The sequence below is a fragment of the Ailuropoda melanoleuca genome, chromosome 17 (genome assembly GCF_002007445.2).
Source record: "Ailuropoda melanoleuca isolate Jingjing chromosome 17, ASM200744v2, whole genome shotgun sequence".
In the NCBI taxonomy this organism is placed as follows: domain Eukaryota; kingdom Metazoa; phylum Chordata; class Mammalia; order Carnivora; family Ursidae; genus Ailuropoda; species Ailuropoda melanoleuca.
Window position 1 is genome coordinate 2507739 of NC_048234.1, and position 17807 is coordinate 2525545.

The 17807-nt window shown below is 58.0% G+C and overlaps 1 protein-coding gene across 4 annotated transcripts in view; it reads left to right on the plus strand.

Moving 5' to 3' along the window:
- The window catches only part of DNAH2 (dynein axonemal heavy chain 2), a 90911-nt gene that overhangs the window by 45575 nt on the left and 27529 nt on the right, over window positions 1-17807 (plus strand). For 2 of the 4 annotated variants that reach the window (XM_034646815.1, XM_034646813.1), the window contains 31 exons: window positions 548-704; window positions 843-925; window positions 1040-1220; window positions 1611-1749; window positions 3011-3228; window positions 3480-3581; window positions 3920-4045; window positions 4291-4401; window positions 4647-4835; window positions 5149-5252; window positions 5345-5534; window positions 6030-6210; window positions 6878-7005; window positions 7278-7430; window positions 7692-7817; window positions 8596-8814; window positions 9009-9126; window positions 9298-9434; window positions 9952-10089; window positions 10178-10336; window positions 13224-13376; window positions 13511-13602; window positions 13904-14102; window positions 14205-14429; window positions 15202-15306; window positions 16010-16198; window positions 16367-16452; window positions 16566-16696; window positions 16842-16991; window positions 17228-17395; window positions 17553-17713. In XM_034646815.1, the coding sequence (XP_034502706.1) occupies window positions 548-704; window positions 843-925; window positions 1040-1220; window positions 1611-1749; window positions 3011-3228; window positions 3480-3581; window positions 3920-4045; window positions 4291-4401; window positions 4647-4835; window positions 5149-5252; window positions 5345-5534; window positions 6030-6210; window positions 6878-7005; window positions 7278-7430; window positions 7692-7817; window positions 8596-8814; window positions 9009-9126; window positions 9298-9434; window positions 9952-10089; window positions 10178-10336; window positions 13224-13376; window positions 13511-13602; window positions 13904-14102; window positions 14205-14429; window positions 15202-15306; window positions 16010-16198; window positions 16367-16452; window positions 16566-16696; window positions 16842-16991; window positions 17228-17395; window positions 17553-17713 (4618 nt within the window). Of the gene's footprint in view, window positions 1-547; window positions 705-842; window positions 926-1039; window positions 1221-1610; window positions 1750-3010; window positions 3229-3479; window positions 3582-3919; window positions 4046-4290; window positions 4402-4646; window positions 4836-5148; window positions 5253-5344; window positions 5535-6029; window positions 6211-6877; window positions 7006-7277; window positions 7431-7691; window positions 7818-8595; window positions 8815-9008; window positions 9127-9297; window positions 9435-9951; window positions 10090-10177; window positions 10337-13223; window positions 13377-13510; window positions 13603-13903; window positions 14103-14204; window positions 14430-15201; window positions 15307-16009; window positions 16199-16366; window positions 16453-16565; window positions 16697-16841; window positions 16992-17140; window positions 17396-17552; window positions 17714-17807 lie in introns of all 4 variants that reach the window. The other 2 variants (XM_034646814.1, XM_034646812.1) reach the window with 1 other exon arrangement.

Here is a 17807-nt window from a genome sequence, read left to right on the forward strand (position 1 = left end):
CATATGGTATCCGTTACATGCTAGGAGAGGCGTAATGAACTATTCTATAAATGGCGTTGTAATAATTACCCATTAAGCAGGAAGTGATTTCCCTTCTTCCGCGTTGTGTCCAATACAGTGTTTTTGGCAGGGCTTCACCCTTATGAGTCCTGTGGTTCAGTACAACCTGACCGCTTCACCTGCTTGAGTTGTTCAGCCTCCCCTAGGCCCAGTTCCCCGGGCACAGGTGGAAGAACCGAAGTTCCTCGTTGATGGCGGGCATGTGAATTAAGTGAGCCGTCTCGTGCACAGCGCTTGGCCCCATGCATAGTCTGTCTACAGTAAACCCGCAATGATCAGTCTGAACTCCCACTCCAGAGGACTAGCACCCCAATCTCTGTACTCCCCGCAGTGCCTGGGACTGCATCCTAGGGCCTATTTAATATATAATATCGCTACATCTATGGAATCATACTGTTGCAATAGGGGAGAGAAAGCTGGAGATCGATGCTAGCCCATAGACCCTGATGTCCAGCCTGGTGATCTGACCTTCCGTCCCTGGCTGCAGGCACTGGGATCAGGTCAGGGATGAGATCCAACGGGAGTTTGATCCGGAATCTGAGAGCTTCACCTTGGAGCAGATTGTGGACCTTGGGATGGACCAGCACGTGGAGAAAATCGGGGGGATCTCTGCATCAGCCACCAAAGAGCTGGCTATAGAGTTGGTACGTCAGGGTTCCCTCCCGCGTACCCCAGTCCTAACCCTCCTGCGGCCAGCTGTTCATGATCCTACAGCCCCTCCGAGTTCTGTTCCTTTTGGGGACTGAATACTGGATTGTTCTGTTCCCTATTTCTCTCCACAGGCGTTAAAGAACATTGCCAAGACCTGGAGTGTGATTCAGCTAGACATAGTTCCCTATAAGGACAAGGGCCACCACCGACTCCGGTAGAGAAGGCCTTGGGGTGCCGGGGGAGGGGCAGGCGGTGGGGGCTGGGCTGCAGAGCCTCCCGGGGTTTGGCAGTTGGGGATGGACTATAATTTGGATGCTTTCTGCCCCAGAGGCACAGAGGAAGTGTTCCAGGCCCTGGAAGATAACCAGGTGGCTCTGTCTACCATGAAGGCTTCCCGTTTTGTCAAGGCCTTCGAGAAGGAAGTGGACCACTGGGAGCGCTGCCTCTCCCTCATCTTGGAGGTCGTTGAGATGGTGCTTACCGTGCAGCGCCAGTGGATGTACCTCGAGGTCAGGACCCGCTCGCTGAGCTGCTCCCGTGAACCCTTCCCTGTTCCTCCTTTCTTGGCACACGACCTACATATTGGCCCTATTCTCAGCCTCGTCTTCCCACCTCTAAAGTCATCCTTCCTCTGGGCCGCAAGCATCTGACTCTTAGTGACGACCTCTCACGTTCGGTTCCCTCCTTGAAAAGCCTTTGCTCTTCTTCTGTTTTTCTTCTTGGACCCAGGTATCTGGCCTCCCAACCCCAACTTTCCTTCCGGAACTTGCGCACCTTGCCCTTTGGTTCTGACGCTCCTTCTCTTCCACTCAGCTGTCATTCCTGGCCTGGGAGTGGGGAGCAGAGTGTGGGGAGTATGTGAGAAACAGCCTCTCAGAGGCCAATTCTTGGGCCCTCAGAATATCTTCCTGGGAGAGGACATCCGTAAGCAGCTGCCCAGTGAATCAGCCCTATTTGACCAGGTCAACAACAACTGGAAATCCATCATGGATCGCTTGAGCAAGGACAGCAACGCTCTGGAGAGCACCCACCACCCAGGTCTGTCGGGCTCCGTGGCCTCTTGTTCTGAGGGAGGCTTCGTGGCTGCTGATGGGCTCGGGGGTGGGAGAGACACGTACACGCAGGAAGGCTGGTTGGTGGTGGTGGAGTGCGGTGAAGAGTCAGGAAGTGAGGTCTGGCGATGGGCTCCAAGAGTGGGCACCCTGAGGAGGAGAGTTCTCTTGGGGGGTGTGGAGGACTTCTTTGCTTTGCCTTGGGCCAACCTAGTGGTTTTTCATTTTCCCAAGAACCTTGGGGGCATGTACTAAAAAGCCATAATTTTAGTTATTCTAATAAAGTGTTTGTAGGAGGATACGCAGAGTTAAGGGACAGCATGCATTTGTCAGAAAAAATACTTGAGGTCGTGGGCAAAATTACATTTCGAAACAGTTTATAAGCAAAGCCATTGAAACAAGTATCCATTTGTGGAACACAAAAACCAAACTCGTCTCACCCACTGCCAGTGATGTGCCACCCGAGGCCCGGCAGCCCGTGGACGTCATACTTGAGGCCGTGAGGATCGCCTCAGATTCCAGGACGTCCAGACTTTCCTCAGAAAGCTAGAAACTGGGAAAACAAGGGAATAAACCAATAGAGACCTAAGGCTAGGAGGAAACTAGGATTATTGAGAACCTGCCACCGAGAATCCATTTTGCTTAGTACCTCGGGTGGTTCTTTGAGGTAGACGTTACTAGCGTTTTACCCACAAGGAGGTGAGAGCTCAGTTAACGGGCATGCTGGTCGGCGGGTGGGCAGCGGTTTGCATGGCCACCATCTGTCCCTCAGTCCGGTGCTCTTTCACTATACCCCGAGGGACACCGGCCCCCCTGTGGTTGCAGCCCTTTTTCAATGTGTGCGAGTGATGTACTTATATTTAAATCTAATGATTTCACTTGTGGGGTTGTGTGGGTGCAGAACAGTCTCTAATTCCCAGAAGCTCCCGGGGTGACCAGCAGAGCCGGAGGAATGGGACTGTCGTAAGACTGAAGGGAGAGGAGATGTCGTTATGTTAGCGGAATCCCATATACCGTATGCTTAATGCGTAGTGTACAGGACACGTGATAGCGCATAATGAACACTGCTGATGACTTAACGAAGAGATGTGCTAAGCGTGATGGAGAGATTTGGAGACACTTCTCTGCTCCCAGCAACCGTTACGGCAACACGTACCCCAACATTCGAGAGCTAGCAAAGTGGGTCCGTGCTCCAGATCCACTCGTGGTAAAGGGTCCTCAGATGTCCTTCGTTGCTCTTCTCCCAGGCCTGCTGGACACGTTGATAGAAATGAACACAGTTCTGGAAGACATTCAGAAGTCTCTGGATGTGTATCTAGAGACCAAGCGCCATGTCTTTCCCCGTTTCTACTTCCTGTCCAACGATGACCTCCTGGAGATTCTGGGCCAGTCCCGCAACCCAGAGGCTGTGCAGCCGCACCTCAAAAAATGCTTTGACAACATCAAGTTGCTGCGAATGCAGAAGGTCAGCGGGGCTGTCCGGGATGGGGTGGAGGGCAGGGAGAGATGGCAACGTCAAGGCATTGAGGGCCTTGGAGGGGACCGTGGCCTCCCAGCAGGAGGGGGATAGGAATGATTCTGGGATAGAACTTTGTAGAATGGTAATAGTGGGGTCGGGGGAGAGGAGCAGAGACTACCCTCAAAGGGCCCAAGTACCTCGTAGCTGGATATGAGGAGTGGGCAGGCCAGGCCATTCCGAGCTTCCTGTTTTTACAGGTTGGGGGACCTGGCAGCAAATGGGAAGCTGTGGGAATGTTCTCGGGTGACGGCGAGTATGTTGACTTCCTCCACACAGTCCTTCTGGAAGGGCCTGTGGAGGTGAGTTGTGGTGAGGGTCCAAGAATTGAGCTGATTCTTCTTCCCCTTGGAAAGTTTGCTTGGCTCTGTGAGGAGACAACACTCTGTGAAGAGACCCACCTGTCATTGCTGAAAACTCTAACCTCTCCCCTGGACCTGAAAAGCAGACCATCTCCCCACCCCACCCCCAACGCCTCCATTTCCCTCTGGGGCCCGAGCCAGCCGCTGCCCAACTCCTGCGTGTCTCCTGGGCCCAAGGCCCTGGAGTCCTGCTAGTTCCTAAGCCCCTGCTCTCTGGGGAATGCTTGTCTGCGGCCCTGAGGCCCGGCCGTTCTGCCTTGTTACCTCCTCCCCCCCAGTCCTGGCTTGGTGACGTGGAACGGACTATGAGGGTGACCCTACGGGACCTCCTCCGGAACTGTCGCCTGGCCCTCAAGAAGTTTCTCAGCAAGAGGGACAAGTGGGTGAAGGAGTGGGCTGGCCAGGTGAGCTGGGGTCGGTGGAAACGAGGGAGCGAGAAAGGGCTGAGAGGGAGCCACGCCTGTCCTGGGCGAAGGCCTTGCTAGCCGGCATGCTGGGCCCTTAGCTGCTGCCCGTAGGCCTGTGCCCCATCCTTCAGCGCCAGGGAAGCCTGTTGAGAGAGCACCAGCGCCTGGGCCGGGGAGAGGCTGGGACTTGGGGGCTGGGCCGCATGCGGGGCCAGGCGATCCAGCCTCCACATGGGCCCTAGATGGTGATCGCAGCCAGTCAGATCCAGTGGACGGCTGACGTCACCAAGTGCCTGCTGACGGCCAAGGAGCGAGGAGACAAGAAAATCCTCAAGGTCCTGAAGAAGAAGCAGGTGGGGAGCCCTCCAAGCGTGGGGTGGGCCCGGGGGGGCATCGGAGGATACTCTGGAGTCTGAGTCAGGGTCACAGGGAGGGTGCTTTGTGGCGGACGTCCCGCGAGGCAGATCCGGGCGGCTTGGAAGGGCGGGCGGTTGGGATCCGCGCTGGGGCTGGAAGCCGGGTGAGGCCGGGGCGAGGCGTGGTCGGGGTTTGCTTGCCTTGCCCCCTCCGCTCTTTTCTCCACCACCTCGTCCCGCAGGTGTCCGTCCTGAACAAGTATTCGGAAGCCATCAGGGGGAACCTGACCAAAATCATGCGGCTGAAAATTGTGGCGCTGGTGACGATAGAGGTGCATGCCCGGGACGTTCTGGAGAAGCTGTACAAGAGCGGCCTCGTGGACGTCAGCTCCTTCGACTGGCTCAGCCAGCTGCGCTTCTACTGGGAGAAGGTGAGCCCAGCCCACGCTCCACCCACGCCCTCCGACGCCATGTCCCGTGTCCCAAATCAGGGCTAGCAGCGCGTGTTTCTGGTCGGTGCTGCTCACTGTGGGGGCGCTTGACTCAGCCCATAAAGGCCACGGGCGACTGTGGCGGACGGGGCGGTCTTGCGGCCTGAAACCCATCTTCCGTGTGGGCCGTAGAGCCTTCCCTCCACGGTCCAGATGGAACCCTGGCCTTGTACCTGCAGCCTCCCCGCCTCCCCAACTCCGGTGGGCTCTTCCTCCAAGCCCGCCTCTCCCTTCCTCTGTCCCGGTGCCCCAGGATCTGGACGACTGCATGATCCGCCAGACTAACACGCAGTTCCAGTACAGTTACGAGTACTTGGGGAACTCTGGCCGGCTCGTCATCACCCCACTGACAGACAGGTCGGCCAGCGAGGTGACAGGGTGGTGACACGGGGGCAAGAGCTGCTGAGGGCTCGCAGGAGTCTGACTCGGGTCCTGTCCTCGATCCTCAGGTGTTACATGACTCTGACCACGGCCCTGCACCTGCATCGGGGGGGCTCCCCCAAAGGCCCAGCGGGCACGGGGAAGACGGAGACCGTCAAGGACCTGGGCAAGGCCCTCGGCATATACGTCATCGTGGTCAACTGCTCCGAGGGCTTGGACTACAAGTCCATGGGCAGGATGTACTCAGGCCTGGCCCAGGTCCGTACCCCGCCACCCCGCCATCCCCTCCCAGTCCCAGATGGTCAGCTGAACCCCAGTCCAGGTCCCAACTTTGTAACGTACAGCATTCCATGCCTCAGTGCTTATGATCGCAGAAGTCCCTGCGCCTCCCCGAGCTTCGCTCAGCCTTCATTTTTACTTAATTTGAAAACTCAGATGATGACCTAAGGGCTTGAGGCGGTAACTCATGTGCACCAGTGCAGGGTGCAGGCCTCCGTGCTCACAAGTTCCCTCCCCGGGTCTCTTCCCAGCCTACACCTGCCCTGGCTCTCCCCGGGGTTGTCCTAAGATTGTGCTGTCGGCTGCAAAGTTCTGGCCAGGAACCGCCCCCGGGCTACGCTACCCCACCCCAGCCCAGGACCGCCACACCTGTCAGGACATTTCAGGCCGGGCGTGGCAGCCCCAGCTCTCAGGGCTCCCTCTTGGAGGGTCAGGCGCTTCTCTGGCCCCCAGCGACTTGGCCCCCCCCCACAGACCGGTGCCTGGGGCTGCTTTGACGAGTTTAACCGCATCAACGTGGAGGTGCTGTCGGTGGTGGCCCAGCAGATTCTGTCCATCCTGTCCGCCCTGGCCGCCAGCCTCACCCGCTTCTACTTTGAGGGCTTTGAAATAAACCTGGTGTGGTCCTGTGGGATCTTCATCACCATGAACCCCGGTACGGGGGGGGGGAGGGAGTGTCCAGGACAGAGAGCCGTTCGCCCCCTCCCCCTTCCAGGCCAACGTGTTCAGCCCAAGGGAGAGGCGGTAAAGGCAGCACAGCAAGAGGGAATAAACATCCGGCTTTGTGGGAGAAGGGGAAGCAGTCTTCCTGTCACCCTAAGGGGTCAATAACCGCCGTGTGTCTACACCTGTCCTGGTCCTTCGGGGTGCTTCGCCGTCTTCTCCCCCTCAGCCAGCTCCCTGAGTCCTGGTCTGTCTGCCATCCCGTTTGCAGGAATGGGGAATCTCCCCAGAATGCAGGGCCTGGGCTCTGTCATTACTGTTCCCCGGGACTGACTCAGGGGAAGGGTCTGCGGGGAGAGCAGGAAAGGACTCAAGGACTGAAGCAGTCAGAGAGATAGCGGCGATATGGATCAGGACCGCCATAGAGGGATGGGAAATGGCCACCTCTGTGATCTGAGTTTGAAACAGGGCTGCGCAGAAAGGGAGGAGAGGACCAGAGATAGGAGAGAGGGGCTGGAGCCAAGCAGAGGAGTGGAGAGCGTGTGGCTGGAGCTGGGGAGACTGGGCGCCGAGCCAGGGTTGGGGAGAATGGGGCCGAGAATGGGCAGTGGGTCCTCGGGGAGTGGTCTGGGTTCTGAATAGACAGCACTGTTTTCCAGGCTACGCCGGTCGCACGGAGCTGCCGGATAACTTGAAATCCATGTTCCGTCCCATCGCCATGGTGGTCCCTGATTCCACTCTTATTGCAGAGATCATTCTCTTCGGGGAGGGCTTTGGGAGCTGCAAGGTATGCCCATTACGTCTTGTTGCTAACGATCTGTCCCTTCCATGACGAGTCCCTGGACAGAGACACTTCAGAGGGACATGGGCTGCGGTCAGTAGGGTGTAGAGGCTCCCGCCTGGGAGGTCCCTAATCCATGTCGGCACTGTTCCCAGCATCATCTTGTTAGGATTGCCCCAGAGTCCAGCCTGGCCGCCTCGAGGCCCAGGCCCAGCTGCGTGTGTCTGTCGCTGTCCCTGCATGAGGCCGAGGGTTCCTGCTTGGTTTTCCTTCCCCAGATTCTGGCCAAGAAGGTATACACCCTCTACTCACTGGCCATGCAGCAGCTCTCCAGGCAGGACCATTACGACTTCGGCCTGCGCGCTCTCACCTCCCTCCTGCGCTACGCGGGCAAGAAGCGCCGCCTGGAGCCGGATCTGTCCGATGAAGAGGTAGATTGAGGACACGGCCCTCGGACCCGAACCCCCAGGTCACTGGTCCTACGTGCCTCCACTGAAGATTTTTCAGCTCCTTTCCCAGGACTGGGACCCCCGCCCCGCTCCCTGTCTCCTGCGTCACCTGGCATCACTTGACGTCACTTGGCCATCTGCACTGTTCTTGCCTCCTGCCCCTCAGCCCTTTGGATGGGGAAGGCCGAGGGGGCACCTGGGGCCTGGCTCCTCAGGCCGGAGGCTCCCTTGTTTCCCATCCAGGTTTTGCTGCTCTCGATGCGAGACATGAACATCGCCAAGCTCACCTCAGTCGACGTGCCACTCTTCAACGCCATCGTGCAAGACCTGTTCCCCAACATCGAGCTGCCTGTCATTGACTATGGCAAGGTACTCGTCCTCGCTTCTCCCGCTGGCTTCCCCCGCATGTGGAGCCAGGTGCTGGGCGCTCGGCTTGCGGGCCTCATTCTGCTGTCCACGGGCTGTGACTTTGCAGGACGGCTGCCTTCTCTGGGCTTCCTTGTCTATGGAACAATCTAGACCCACTCAGACACTCCACTCTCTCACTGCAGCCCCCACCCTCCTGGCGCGGCAGCTCTCCGACTCTCTGGAGCCCTCAGAGCCCTTCCTGCTTTCTCTGCACCCACCAGCCCCTCCTGCCTCCCCCTCTTTCCTCCCGCCGGAGCTGCCGATGTGTCAGAGCAGTGGCGTGGAAATGGGGGGTGGGCAGGAGGATTCTGGGAAGTACGGGCATCTTCTTCTCTGGTGGAATGGTGGTTCAGATACCCTGAATGATCCTTTCACTTGGAACCCCTAAAACGCTAGACAAAAATACGTCTTTGTAAATGTACTGCTAAGCGGGCAAGAAAGAAAGAATTCTGAGGGGAAGGGAGTAAAAGCAGGGAGATCATACAACAACCCTCCGAGGAAAGTGCCCTCACTGCTCCCATTAAGCAGAGGAGGACCCTGAGACCCAGATCAGTCCGTTCCTCGGGGTCTCCGGCTGGCTGATCCCAGAGCCCGGCCTCGCAGCTGGTGGCCAGCTTGCTCCTGAGAGAGTGGTGGCTGGAGCGAGGGGGCCCCGGCGCCACGTCCAGCAGCCTGACCGCGACCCCCCAGACGATGGCACGGGGCGTACAGGCCTCCCACTGTCTGTCGCTCCTCTCAGCTGCGGGACGCCATCGAGCAGGAGATCCGAGACATGGGCCTACAGAGCACACCATTCACCCTCACCAAGGTCATCCAGCTGTACGAGACCAAGAACTCCCGCCACTCCACCATGATCGTGGGCGGCACGGGCAGTGGCAAGACGACGTTGTGGCGCACCCTCCAGGCCTCCCTGTCCTCCCTGTGCCGCGCCGGAGAGCCCAACTTCAACCTTGTCCGGGTTGGGACCCGCGGGGCGGGCGGGCAGGGCGGGCCAGCAGGGCAGGGCTGGGGCGCAAGGGCGCCTGGGAGAGGCGAGAGACCCAAGGGCAAATACAGACCCCTGGGAGCAAAGGGGGTGACGTGGACGTAAACGGAGATCTCAGCATTGGCGTCTCCCCACAGCTTGAAAACCCCCTTCTGTGTTCTTTTTAGGAGTTCCCCTTGAACCCTAAGGCGTTGTCCCTAGGGGAGCTGTATGGGGAATATGACCTCAACACAAATGAGTGGACGGATGGCGTCCTGTCCAGCGTCATGCGATCGGCGTGTGCAGGTGCCTGGCAGTCTGAGGGTGGGAAGCCCGCGTTCGGGAGGGAAGTGCCTGGGCCGTGCTGCGGTACGAGGCAGAGGCACGTGCTTGCATCTCCGAGGAGCTGAGTGTGAAGGGAGGTCTAGGGAGAAGGGTCTGGCTTCCAGCTTCCTGACCATCCATCGTCCTACCAAGATGAGAAGCCGGACGAGAAGTGGATCCTTTTCGACGGCCCCGTGGACACACTGTGGATCGAGAGCATGAACTCGGTCATGGACGACAACAAAGTCCTGACCCTCATCAATGGGGAGCGCATCACGATGCCCGAGCAGGTGCCAGCCCTGCAGAGCCGGGGGGCCGAGGGGCACACAGCAGGGCTGGGGGGGGCCAGGGGGCAGGTGGACAAGGAGGTTCCATGGCAGAGGTGAGGAGGAGGGTACCTGGATTCAGGGAGGAATCTGGCCCAAGGGAGGAATGCCGGGTCTACTGTGGGTGCGGAGAACGATGGCCGAGGGGAAGTCTGTGTGCTGGGAAGCCCTTCTCCGCCTCATTCCCACTGACCTCCATGGACCGCCATCCCCCGTCCACCCAGGGTCCCGGATTCCCGGGCTGCCAAGCCTACCCTTCCCCATCCACTCAGTGTGAGTGGGAGAGTGGTTTCTCAAAAGCTTACCCTTGAATAAGCCCTGAATTTTAAAAAGCAAGTCATTTGTACACCTTCCATCGTTATGCAACCGGCCACACTTGGTGCTTGGATGGGGAGACTTGGGGGCATCAGGGGGCTGAGTGTTCCTCCGGATCGGGGTCGGGTGGTGAGAGAGGCGGAGCTCTGACCAAGCCTCTCCTCAGGTGTCTCTGCTGTTTGAAGTGGAGAACTTGGCCGTGGCCTCTCCCGCCACCGTGTCTCGCTGTGGGATGGTCTACACTGACTACACTGACCTGGGCTGGAAGCCCTACGTGCAGTCCTGGCTGGAGAAGAGGCTAAAGGTGCGAAGGGAGCTGAGGAGCGGGCGAGGAAGCCGCGTGGCCTACGGGACAGAGAGCGAAAGCAGAATCCCTTGTCGTTCGACTGCAGGCCGAGGCAGAGCCCCTTCAGCGCATGTTCGAGAAGTTCGTTAACAAGATGCTGGCCTTCAGGAAGGACTGTTGCAACGAGCTGGTGCCCCTCCCGGAATACAGCGGGGTCATCTCCCTCTGCAAGCTGTACTCGGCCCTGGCCACGCCAGAGAATGGGGTGAGGAGGGACCAGAGCAGGGCAAGGGTGGGAGGGGCTCGTGACCTCGCAGGGACAACCGAGGGAAACTGTGTCGGAGGCACGGTTTGAACACAGACATTGGGTGGAGCAGGGACCCCAAGGGGAGGCCTCACTGACCATGGTGCAGTGAGGGGCTCGTGCACGTGTAGACGCGTGATGGAATGTTAGAGTCAGGACTCTACTCGTGGCACACAGTGAAGTCTCTAATTTCCTGACGTGTTTTGGGAGCTGAGGGTGGTTCATTTCGTTCCTCATTTCCCCGTCCTTTCAAAATATATAGATTAAATTTTGGTATATGGGAGGCCTTGGGATGCCATTTCTGCTGGAAGGAGCTCCCAGCATAATCTGATGAAGGCGTTTTAGAAATTTTCAGATTGAGGTGCGCCTGGGTGGCTCTGCCTGTGAAGCGTCTGCCTTCGGCTCAGGTCATGATCTCAGGGTCCTGGGATCGAGCCCCGCATAGGGCTCCCTGCTCAGCGGGGAGCCTGCTTCTCCCTCTGCCTCCGCTCCCTCTGCTTGTGCTCGCTTTCTCTCTCAAGTAAATAAAATCTTTAAAAAAAGAAATTTTCAGATTGGTTGCTATTTAAGAAAAATGTTGTTCAGCTTAGAATTGTGGAATGAGGGGGTGCCTGGGTGGCACAGTGGTTAAGTGTCTGCCTTCAGCTCAGGGCGTGATCCCGGGGTTATGGGATCGAGCCCCACGTCAGGCTCCTCTGCTGTGAGCCTGCTTCTTCCTCTCCCACTCCCCCTGCTTGTGTTCCCTCTCTCACTGGCTGTCTCTATCTCTGTGGAATAAATAAATAAAATCTTAAAAAAAAAAAAAAAGACATTGCCAGATAACCAAACCGTTAGTATAAAGTTACAGGACAGTGAAGATTTCTAACAGTATGTGTCATTCCTGGTAGACTTAATATAAACGGAAACTCTGCAGATGAGCTTGCAAGGTCACGGACGGAGCAAGGACAGTCGTATAGTCTCGATGCATAGGTGCTGAGGAGGGCGGGCCGGCCCGCGGGTCGGGCAGAGGCCTGGAGGGGAGGGCGTGAAGTGTGTTGTGTGCTGGGGTGAGCTGGAAGGACAGACTGAGGACAGTAAAGTCTCAACACAGCTTCCCACCTGCACCTTGTGATGGCGGGTTATTCTAAGCCCAAGTTCGATATTCTGGATTGGCCAGCATCTTGTGGGTTGTGGTATCTGTAGTTCCAGGCACCTTAATTCAGAACGCAGCCTCAAGAGCTCCCTGCTCCTGGCCTGTGGCTGTTTCAGGGGGCAGGTGAGAGGCGGGGCGGACGATGCTGAGTTAGCTGCTGGTGGGCCACCTTCCCCGAGACAGCCCCGCGCCTTCCACACCCCCGTCCAATAGCAGCACCTGCCACATGCCCTCGGGGTGCAAGCTGAGAGCAGCAGTCTGAACGTTCTGTCTCTGGGGGCGCCTGGAAGGCTCAGTCGGTGGAGCGTGTGACTCTTGATCTCAGGGTCGTGAGTTCAAGCCCCATGTTGGGCATGGAGATTACGTAACAATAAATGAACGTGTTGTTTCTGAACTATGAACTTGGCACATTGTAAGATTTAATGTTTAATTACACGAGTAATAGTTGAATCTAATTTCCTTTTTTTTTTTTAGAGATTTTGTTTATTTATTTGAGAGAGAGTGAGCATAAGAACAGGGTGAGGGGCAGAGGGAGAAACAGACTCCCTGCTGAGCAGGGAACCCCATGTGGGGCTCGATCCTGGGACTCCAGGATCGTGACCTCAGCTGAGGACAGACGTTTAGCCAACTGAGCCACCCAGGTGCCCCTCTGATTTCCTTTCTAAAAATTAAAAATTTTCACAGAAAGCTGAAGTCCTTTTGGGTCCCCTCTCTTGGTCTGCTCCCTCCTCTACACGAGTAACCACTGTCGAATGTCTGTAGAACCGTCACAGACCTTTTAAATAGTATTTACTTGCAAGCCCATAGGTCACCATAGAAAGTGTGGTATTTAAAAGCCATATCCTATTATATACCACATTTGCAGTGTACTTACTAAGCAGCAATATGGTTTTGAGTTCTATATTGCTGCGTGTAGATTAATTTCATTGCTTTTTTTTTTTTTAAGATTTTATTTATTTATTTGACAGAGATAGAGACAGCCAGCGAGAGAGGGAACACAAACAGGGGGAGTGAGAGGAAGAAGCAAGGCTCATAGCGGAAGAGCCTGATGTGGGGCTCGATCCCACAACGCTGGGATCACGCCCTGAGCCAAAGGCAGATTCTTTAACCGCTGTGCCACCCAGGCGCCCCTAATTTCATTGCTTTTAACCATTGCATATGGTTCCGCTGTAGAGCACGACATACTGTTTTTCCATCCCTCTACTGGTGGGCATGTGGGTCATCTCCGATTTTTTGTACTTACAAAGAAGTCACCAGAATGCCCCTGGACCTGTCTCCTTGAGCGGCCTTGGCACATCTTCAGGGTAGACGTGGTGTGGCTGCCTCACTGCTCTGTCATCTTCTTCAAGAATTTACTTATTTGTTAATTTGAGAGAGAGAGGGAGAGCGAGTGGGGGGGGCAGAGGGCGAGGGAGAGTCTCAAGCAGACTCCCCGCTGAGCATAGAGCCTGACGCGGGGCTCGACCTCAGGACCCTGAGATCATGACCTGAGCCAAAGTCAAGAGTCGGACGCTCAACCCAGTGTCACCCGGGCACCCCGATGCCGTGTCTTCATAACGTAGCAGAGATGAGATTTGGGGCAACTGCTGGGCTGCCAGAACGTTTGGGTTTCTCTACAACCACATGGTTTTCTGAACAGAGTCAGCAAGGGAGGCGAACGCTTGGCCTTTGTAGCGATCTGCCAGAATAGATGCCCCATCCATGTCTTCCACACAGGTGAACCCAGCCGACGGTGAAAACTTTGTCTCTATGGTGGAGATGACCTTCGTGTTCAGCATGATTTGGTCCGTGTGCGCCTCCGTGGATGAGGAGGGACGTAAGAGGATCGACAGTTGCCTCCGAGAGATGGAGGGCTCCTTTCCCAATAAGGTCAGGCCTCGGACCCGGCTGTGTCAGGTGTCCCGCAACCCAGCGGTCTCTCCCCCAGCGGTCTGTGAGCACTTTCCCCGGGCCGGGGAGAGCTAACGACGGCTTTGGTAGCCTCACACGCCTTCCCTTCTTAGGACACGGTGTACGAGTACTTTGTGGACCCCAAGATGCGGAGCTGGACGTCATTTGAGGATAAGCTCCCTAAGAGTTGGCGCTACCCTCCCAAGTGAGAGCAGGGCCTGGGGCGGGGTGGGCTTGGGGCTGTGGTTGCTGGGAGATGTGGGGCCAGAAGAAGAAGTGAGCTGTGGAAGGGAGACGGTGGCTCCCAGATACCTCTGGAATGCAGGGAGCAGGCTCTGGAGGGCCTGGGACGGGGTCCCTATGGAGGAAGCAGGACGCCCCATCTCCAGGGCCCTCAGGAGACAGGGAGGGTGGCGTGTGAGGAAGATGCACGTCGGGAAGCAGAGGGAAGCGGGAGTCGGAAAGGAGCAGCCCGGGCCCTTGGACAAGTCTCCCTTTTCTCCCAGCTGCCCCTTCTATAAGATCATGGTGCCCACGGTCGACACCGTTCGCTACAACTACCTGGTGAGCGCCCTGGTGGCCAGCCAGAACCCCGTCCTGCTGGTGGGCCCCGTGGGGACCGGGAAGACGTCCATCGCCCAGAGCGTCCTGCAGTCCCTGCCCTCCAGCCAGTGGTCCGTGCTCATCGTCAACATGTCCGCGCAGGTGCGCTGCGGGACCCGGGGATCTGAGGGTCTGCCCGCACTCCTCTTGAGCCCCATATTTCTCCTGGGAGACCCAGCATTCCTCCCGCATCTCCTCCACCAGACCACTTCCAACAACGTGCAGAGCATCATCGAAAGCAGGGTGGAGAAGCGAACCAAGGGCGTCTACGTGCCGTTCGGAGGCAAGAGCATGATCGCCTTCATGGACGACCTAAACATGCCCGCGAAGGACACGTTTGGGTCCCAGCCCCCGCTGGAGCTGCTCCGCCTCTGGATTGACTACGGCTTCTGGTACGACCGCACGAAGCAGACCGTCAAGTACATCCGAGTAAGCCTCCCGAGGAGCCGTTCTCCAGGTCTCTGTTCCCTGCCACAGGGGTTCAGGCCCTGCTCCCTGGGGCCCAGGAAAGAACCCCGCAATCCTGTGTTCCCTGCACCCACACATCGGGCTCCTGCATCATCACTCCCTATTGCTGACTCTCGTCGGGGACTCTGCCCCGTGCGCCCACTTCCGCTCCGTCCCCAAGCTCACATGTCAGCCCTGCTGCCGCCCAGAGCGGCCCGGGTGCCCAGGGTCCCTGACGCCCGTCCCGCCTCCCTGCGTCCCTTCAGCATCTCCCTCCAGTCGGGCTCTGCGCCCACAGGAATGTGAGCACCTTGTTCGTTTCTTCCTCCCAAATCGATGGGCAGCAGCCCTTCCGTCCTCATTGCTGGGGTGCCCGTCCATCTGGCCCTCGGGGTCAGGAACCCTACTAACGCTTAGCGCGTTCTTCTGTTTCTGGGAAAGAGCGGGCGCGCGCACACACACACCCAGAAAAAAGGAAAAGACATAGTAGAAAATGTTCTTTCGCTGACCTGTATTTTCCATTTTTGGTTTGTGGATCGTAATGAAATAAAAACAAACACCTCACTTTGCTCATTCTCAAGGAAATGTCCCCGATCCCTTCCTTCCGTTCACCTTCCCTGCACCCTTATTCCCCACTTGTTCCTGCTTCTTCTGTCCCGGCCCCTCTCCCCGTCCTTGGTCCCTTTACTCCCCTCCCGTGCCCTGTCTCTTCCCTCTCCCGCCTGTCCCACCCCGGTCTGTCTCTGCTCCCCAGGACATGTACCTGATGGCTGCCATGGGCCCCCCCGGGGGCGGGCGGACTGTCATCTCCCCAAGGCTCCAGAGTCGTTTCAACATCATCAACATGACCTTCCCCACGGTGAGGGCAGAGTGGGGGCCGGGCGGGGGTGCTGTGCTGTAAGAGGCAAAACCCACCGTGTCCCCGAGAAGGAGGGGCAGATCCAGGAGGTGCGTGCGGGGGGCTGTCACGTAGGGAGGGGGCGGCGGTTGCGGGAGCCCCAGCTTCTCCTGAGCCACAAGCAGCAGGAGGTAAGTATAGCCAGGACTTCTGGAATGTGAAGCCCGATGGGGGGCCATTAGCCCAGGGGGCCCAAGTAGGCTAAGGAAGGTAGATCCTAGCCTGACAGCCAGAGCCATGCTAGGATTCAGGGAGGTGAGCGAGGCCCTCAGGGGCGCCCCAGAAGCCTCGGTAATCAAGATAAAGCACACGTTAACGCAGCCAATGCCCAAAACTGACGAAGAGCAAACGCCAGTTTTACATAAATCCACAAGATTGGCCCCTTGAGTTGCTGAGCGACATTAGAGCCCCGGGCAAACGGAAACCGGGGCAATTGTGACCCACCTTTATTTAAAATGTTGGTATTTTTTCATCATGCACGTCCTGCATTCATTTTGATTTTTGAGTATTGCACGAACACATTATTTCTTCTTAATTTTGTGGGGTTTTTATCGCCCCTTTAAAGTCAGCCCCCAAAATGAGTGTCGTGCTCACCTCCGCCGGGTCCTGGCGTGGGCAGGGGGGCCAGGAGCCCTCGAAGGTGAGCGTGAGGGCCTGTTCCTAGGAGTCCCAGATCATCCGAATATTCGGCACCATGATCAATCAGAAGCTCCAGGACTTCGAGGAGGAGGTGAAGCCCATCGGGAACGTGGTGACCGAGGCCACCTTGGACGTGTATAACACGGTGGCGCAGCGCTTCCTGCCCACGCCCGCCAAGATCCACTATCTCTTCAACCTGCGAGACATCTCCAAGGTGAGAGCCCACCTGCGCCTCCCTCCAGGCCCAGCCTCCGCGGATGCGTTCGCTCCTCAACGGAGGCCTTGGGGCGCAGGAACGCACCACCCTCAGAGTGCTGCTTCCCCTCTTCCCTCTCCGGCCTGGAGGGGTCTCCTGCTCTCACCGGCCACACCCCTTCCGCAGGTGTTCCAGGGCATGCTCAGGGCCAACAAGGACTTCCACGACACCAAGTCCAGCATCACACGACTCTGGATCCATGAGTGTTTCAGGTGAGATGCCCCAGACAGACGCCAGACGCGGGCCTCCCGAGCCTGGTGCCCAGCTCCTGCCGCAGGGCCCTGTCCCCTGCATTCCCAGGGCTCAGCCCACTCCCTGCCAACAGAGTCTTCGCGGACCGGCTGGTGGATGCGGCCGACACGGAGGCCTTCGTGGGCATCATCAGCGACAAGCTCGGCTCCTTCTTTGACCTCACGTTTCATAATCTCTGTCCCAGCAAGCGTTCTCCGATCTTCGGTGAGCCAGTGAGCCGGTGAGCCGGCGCTGGGGCCACCGTAGGCTGTGGGTGTGGGAGGGGCCTGGGAGGAGAGCCGGGCCCTGGAGCAGGGGGTCTGGCGAGGGCCGGCCATGGGCCATCAGAGCCCCGCTTCCCCCGGCCCAGGGGACTTCATGAGGGAGCCCAAGGTGTACGAGGACCTGACCGACCTGGCGGTACTGAAGGCGGCCATGGAGACAGCGCTCCGGGAGTACAATCTGTCCCCCGCGGCGGTGCCCATGCAGCTGGTGCTCTTCCGAGAGGCTGTAGAACACAGTGAGCAGCCCCCTTGCCATCCCCGTCCGGCACCCCGATGGCGGGCTCTTCCTTTGTGGCCCCAGACGGCTTTTTCTCGGTGGTGGTGGCTGCTCAGAGTGGCTCCGGGCACCGGCCTCTCCCCACACGTCTCGGTCCCTGTCCTTCAGTTTCAGGCATCCCGGTCTCTAGCTTAGGGCCCCGGGGTCCCCCGAGGGTGCTCCTCCACCTCACTGCCCTGGTCCCCTGCTCCCCAGTCACACGGATCGTGCGCGTCATCGGACAGCCTCGGGGCAACATGCTCTTGGTGGGCAGCGGGGGCAGCGGGCGCCAGAGTCTGGCCCGCCTGGCCTCCTCCATCTGTGAGTACATCACCTTCCAGATCGAGGTCAGCAAACATTACCGAAAGCAGGAGTTCCGAGAAGGTACGGCTGGGCTTCTGAACCAGAGGGCTTTGGGGCTGGCGTGAAAGGTCAGATGCCTGACTTCCTGTGGTGACAACAGCAGGGAGCCATGGAGGCCGGTGTGGAACGCGTCTGACTTCCTCCTGTCCCCTCTTCCTCCTTCCCTCCTCCGGCTCAGATATCAAGCGTCTGTACCGCCAGGTGGGAGTAGAGCTCAAGGCCACGTCCTTCCTTTTTGTGGACACCCAGATCGCCGACGAGTCGTTCCTGGAGGACATCAACAACATCCTGAGCTCAGGGGAGGTCCCCAATCTCTACAAAGCTGATGAATTCGAAGAGGTCCGAGCCCTCCCACACCCTCCACCAGTTTCCCCCCCTCACCCCTGCAGCACAGATCCCAGCGGGTGCTGCCTGCTCCTCCACCCACCCCTCC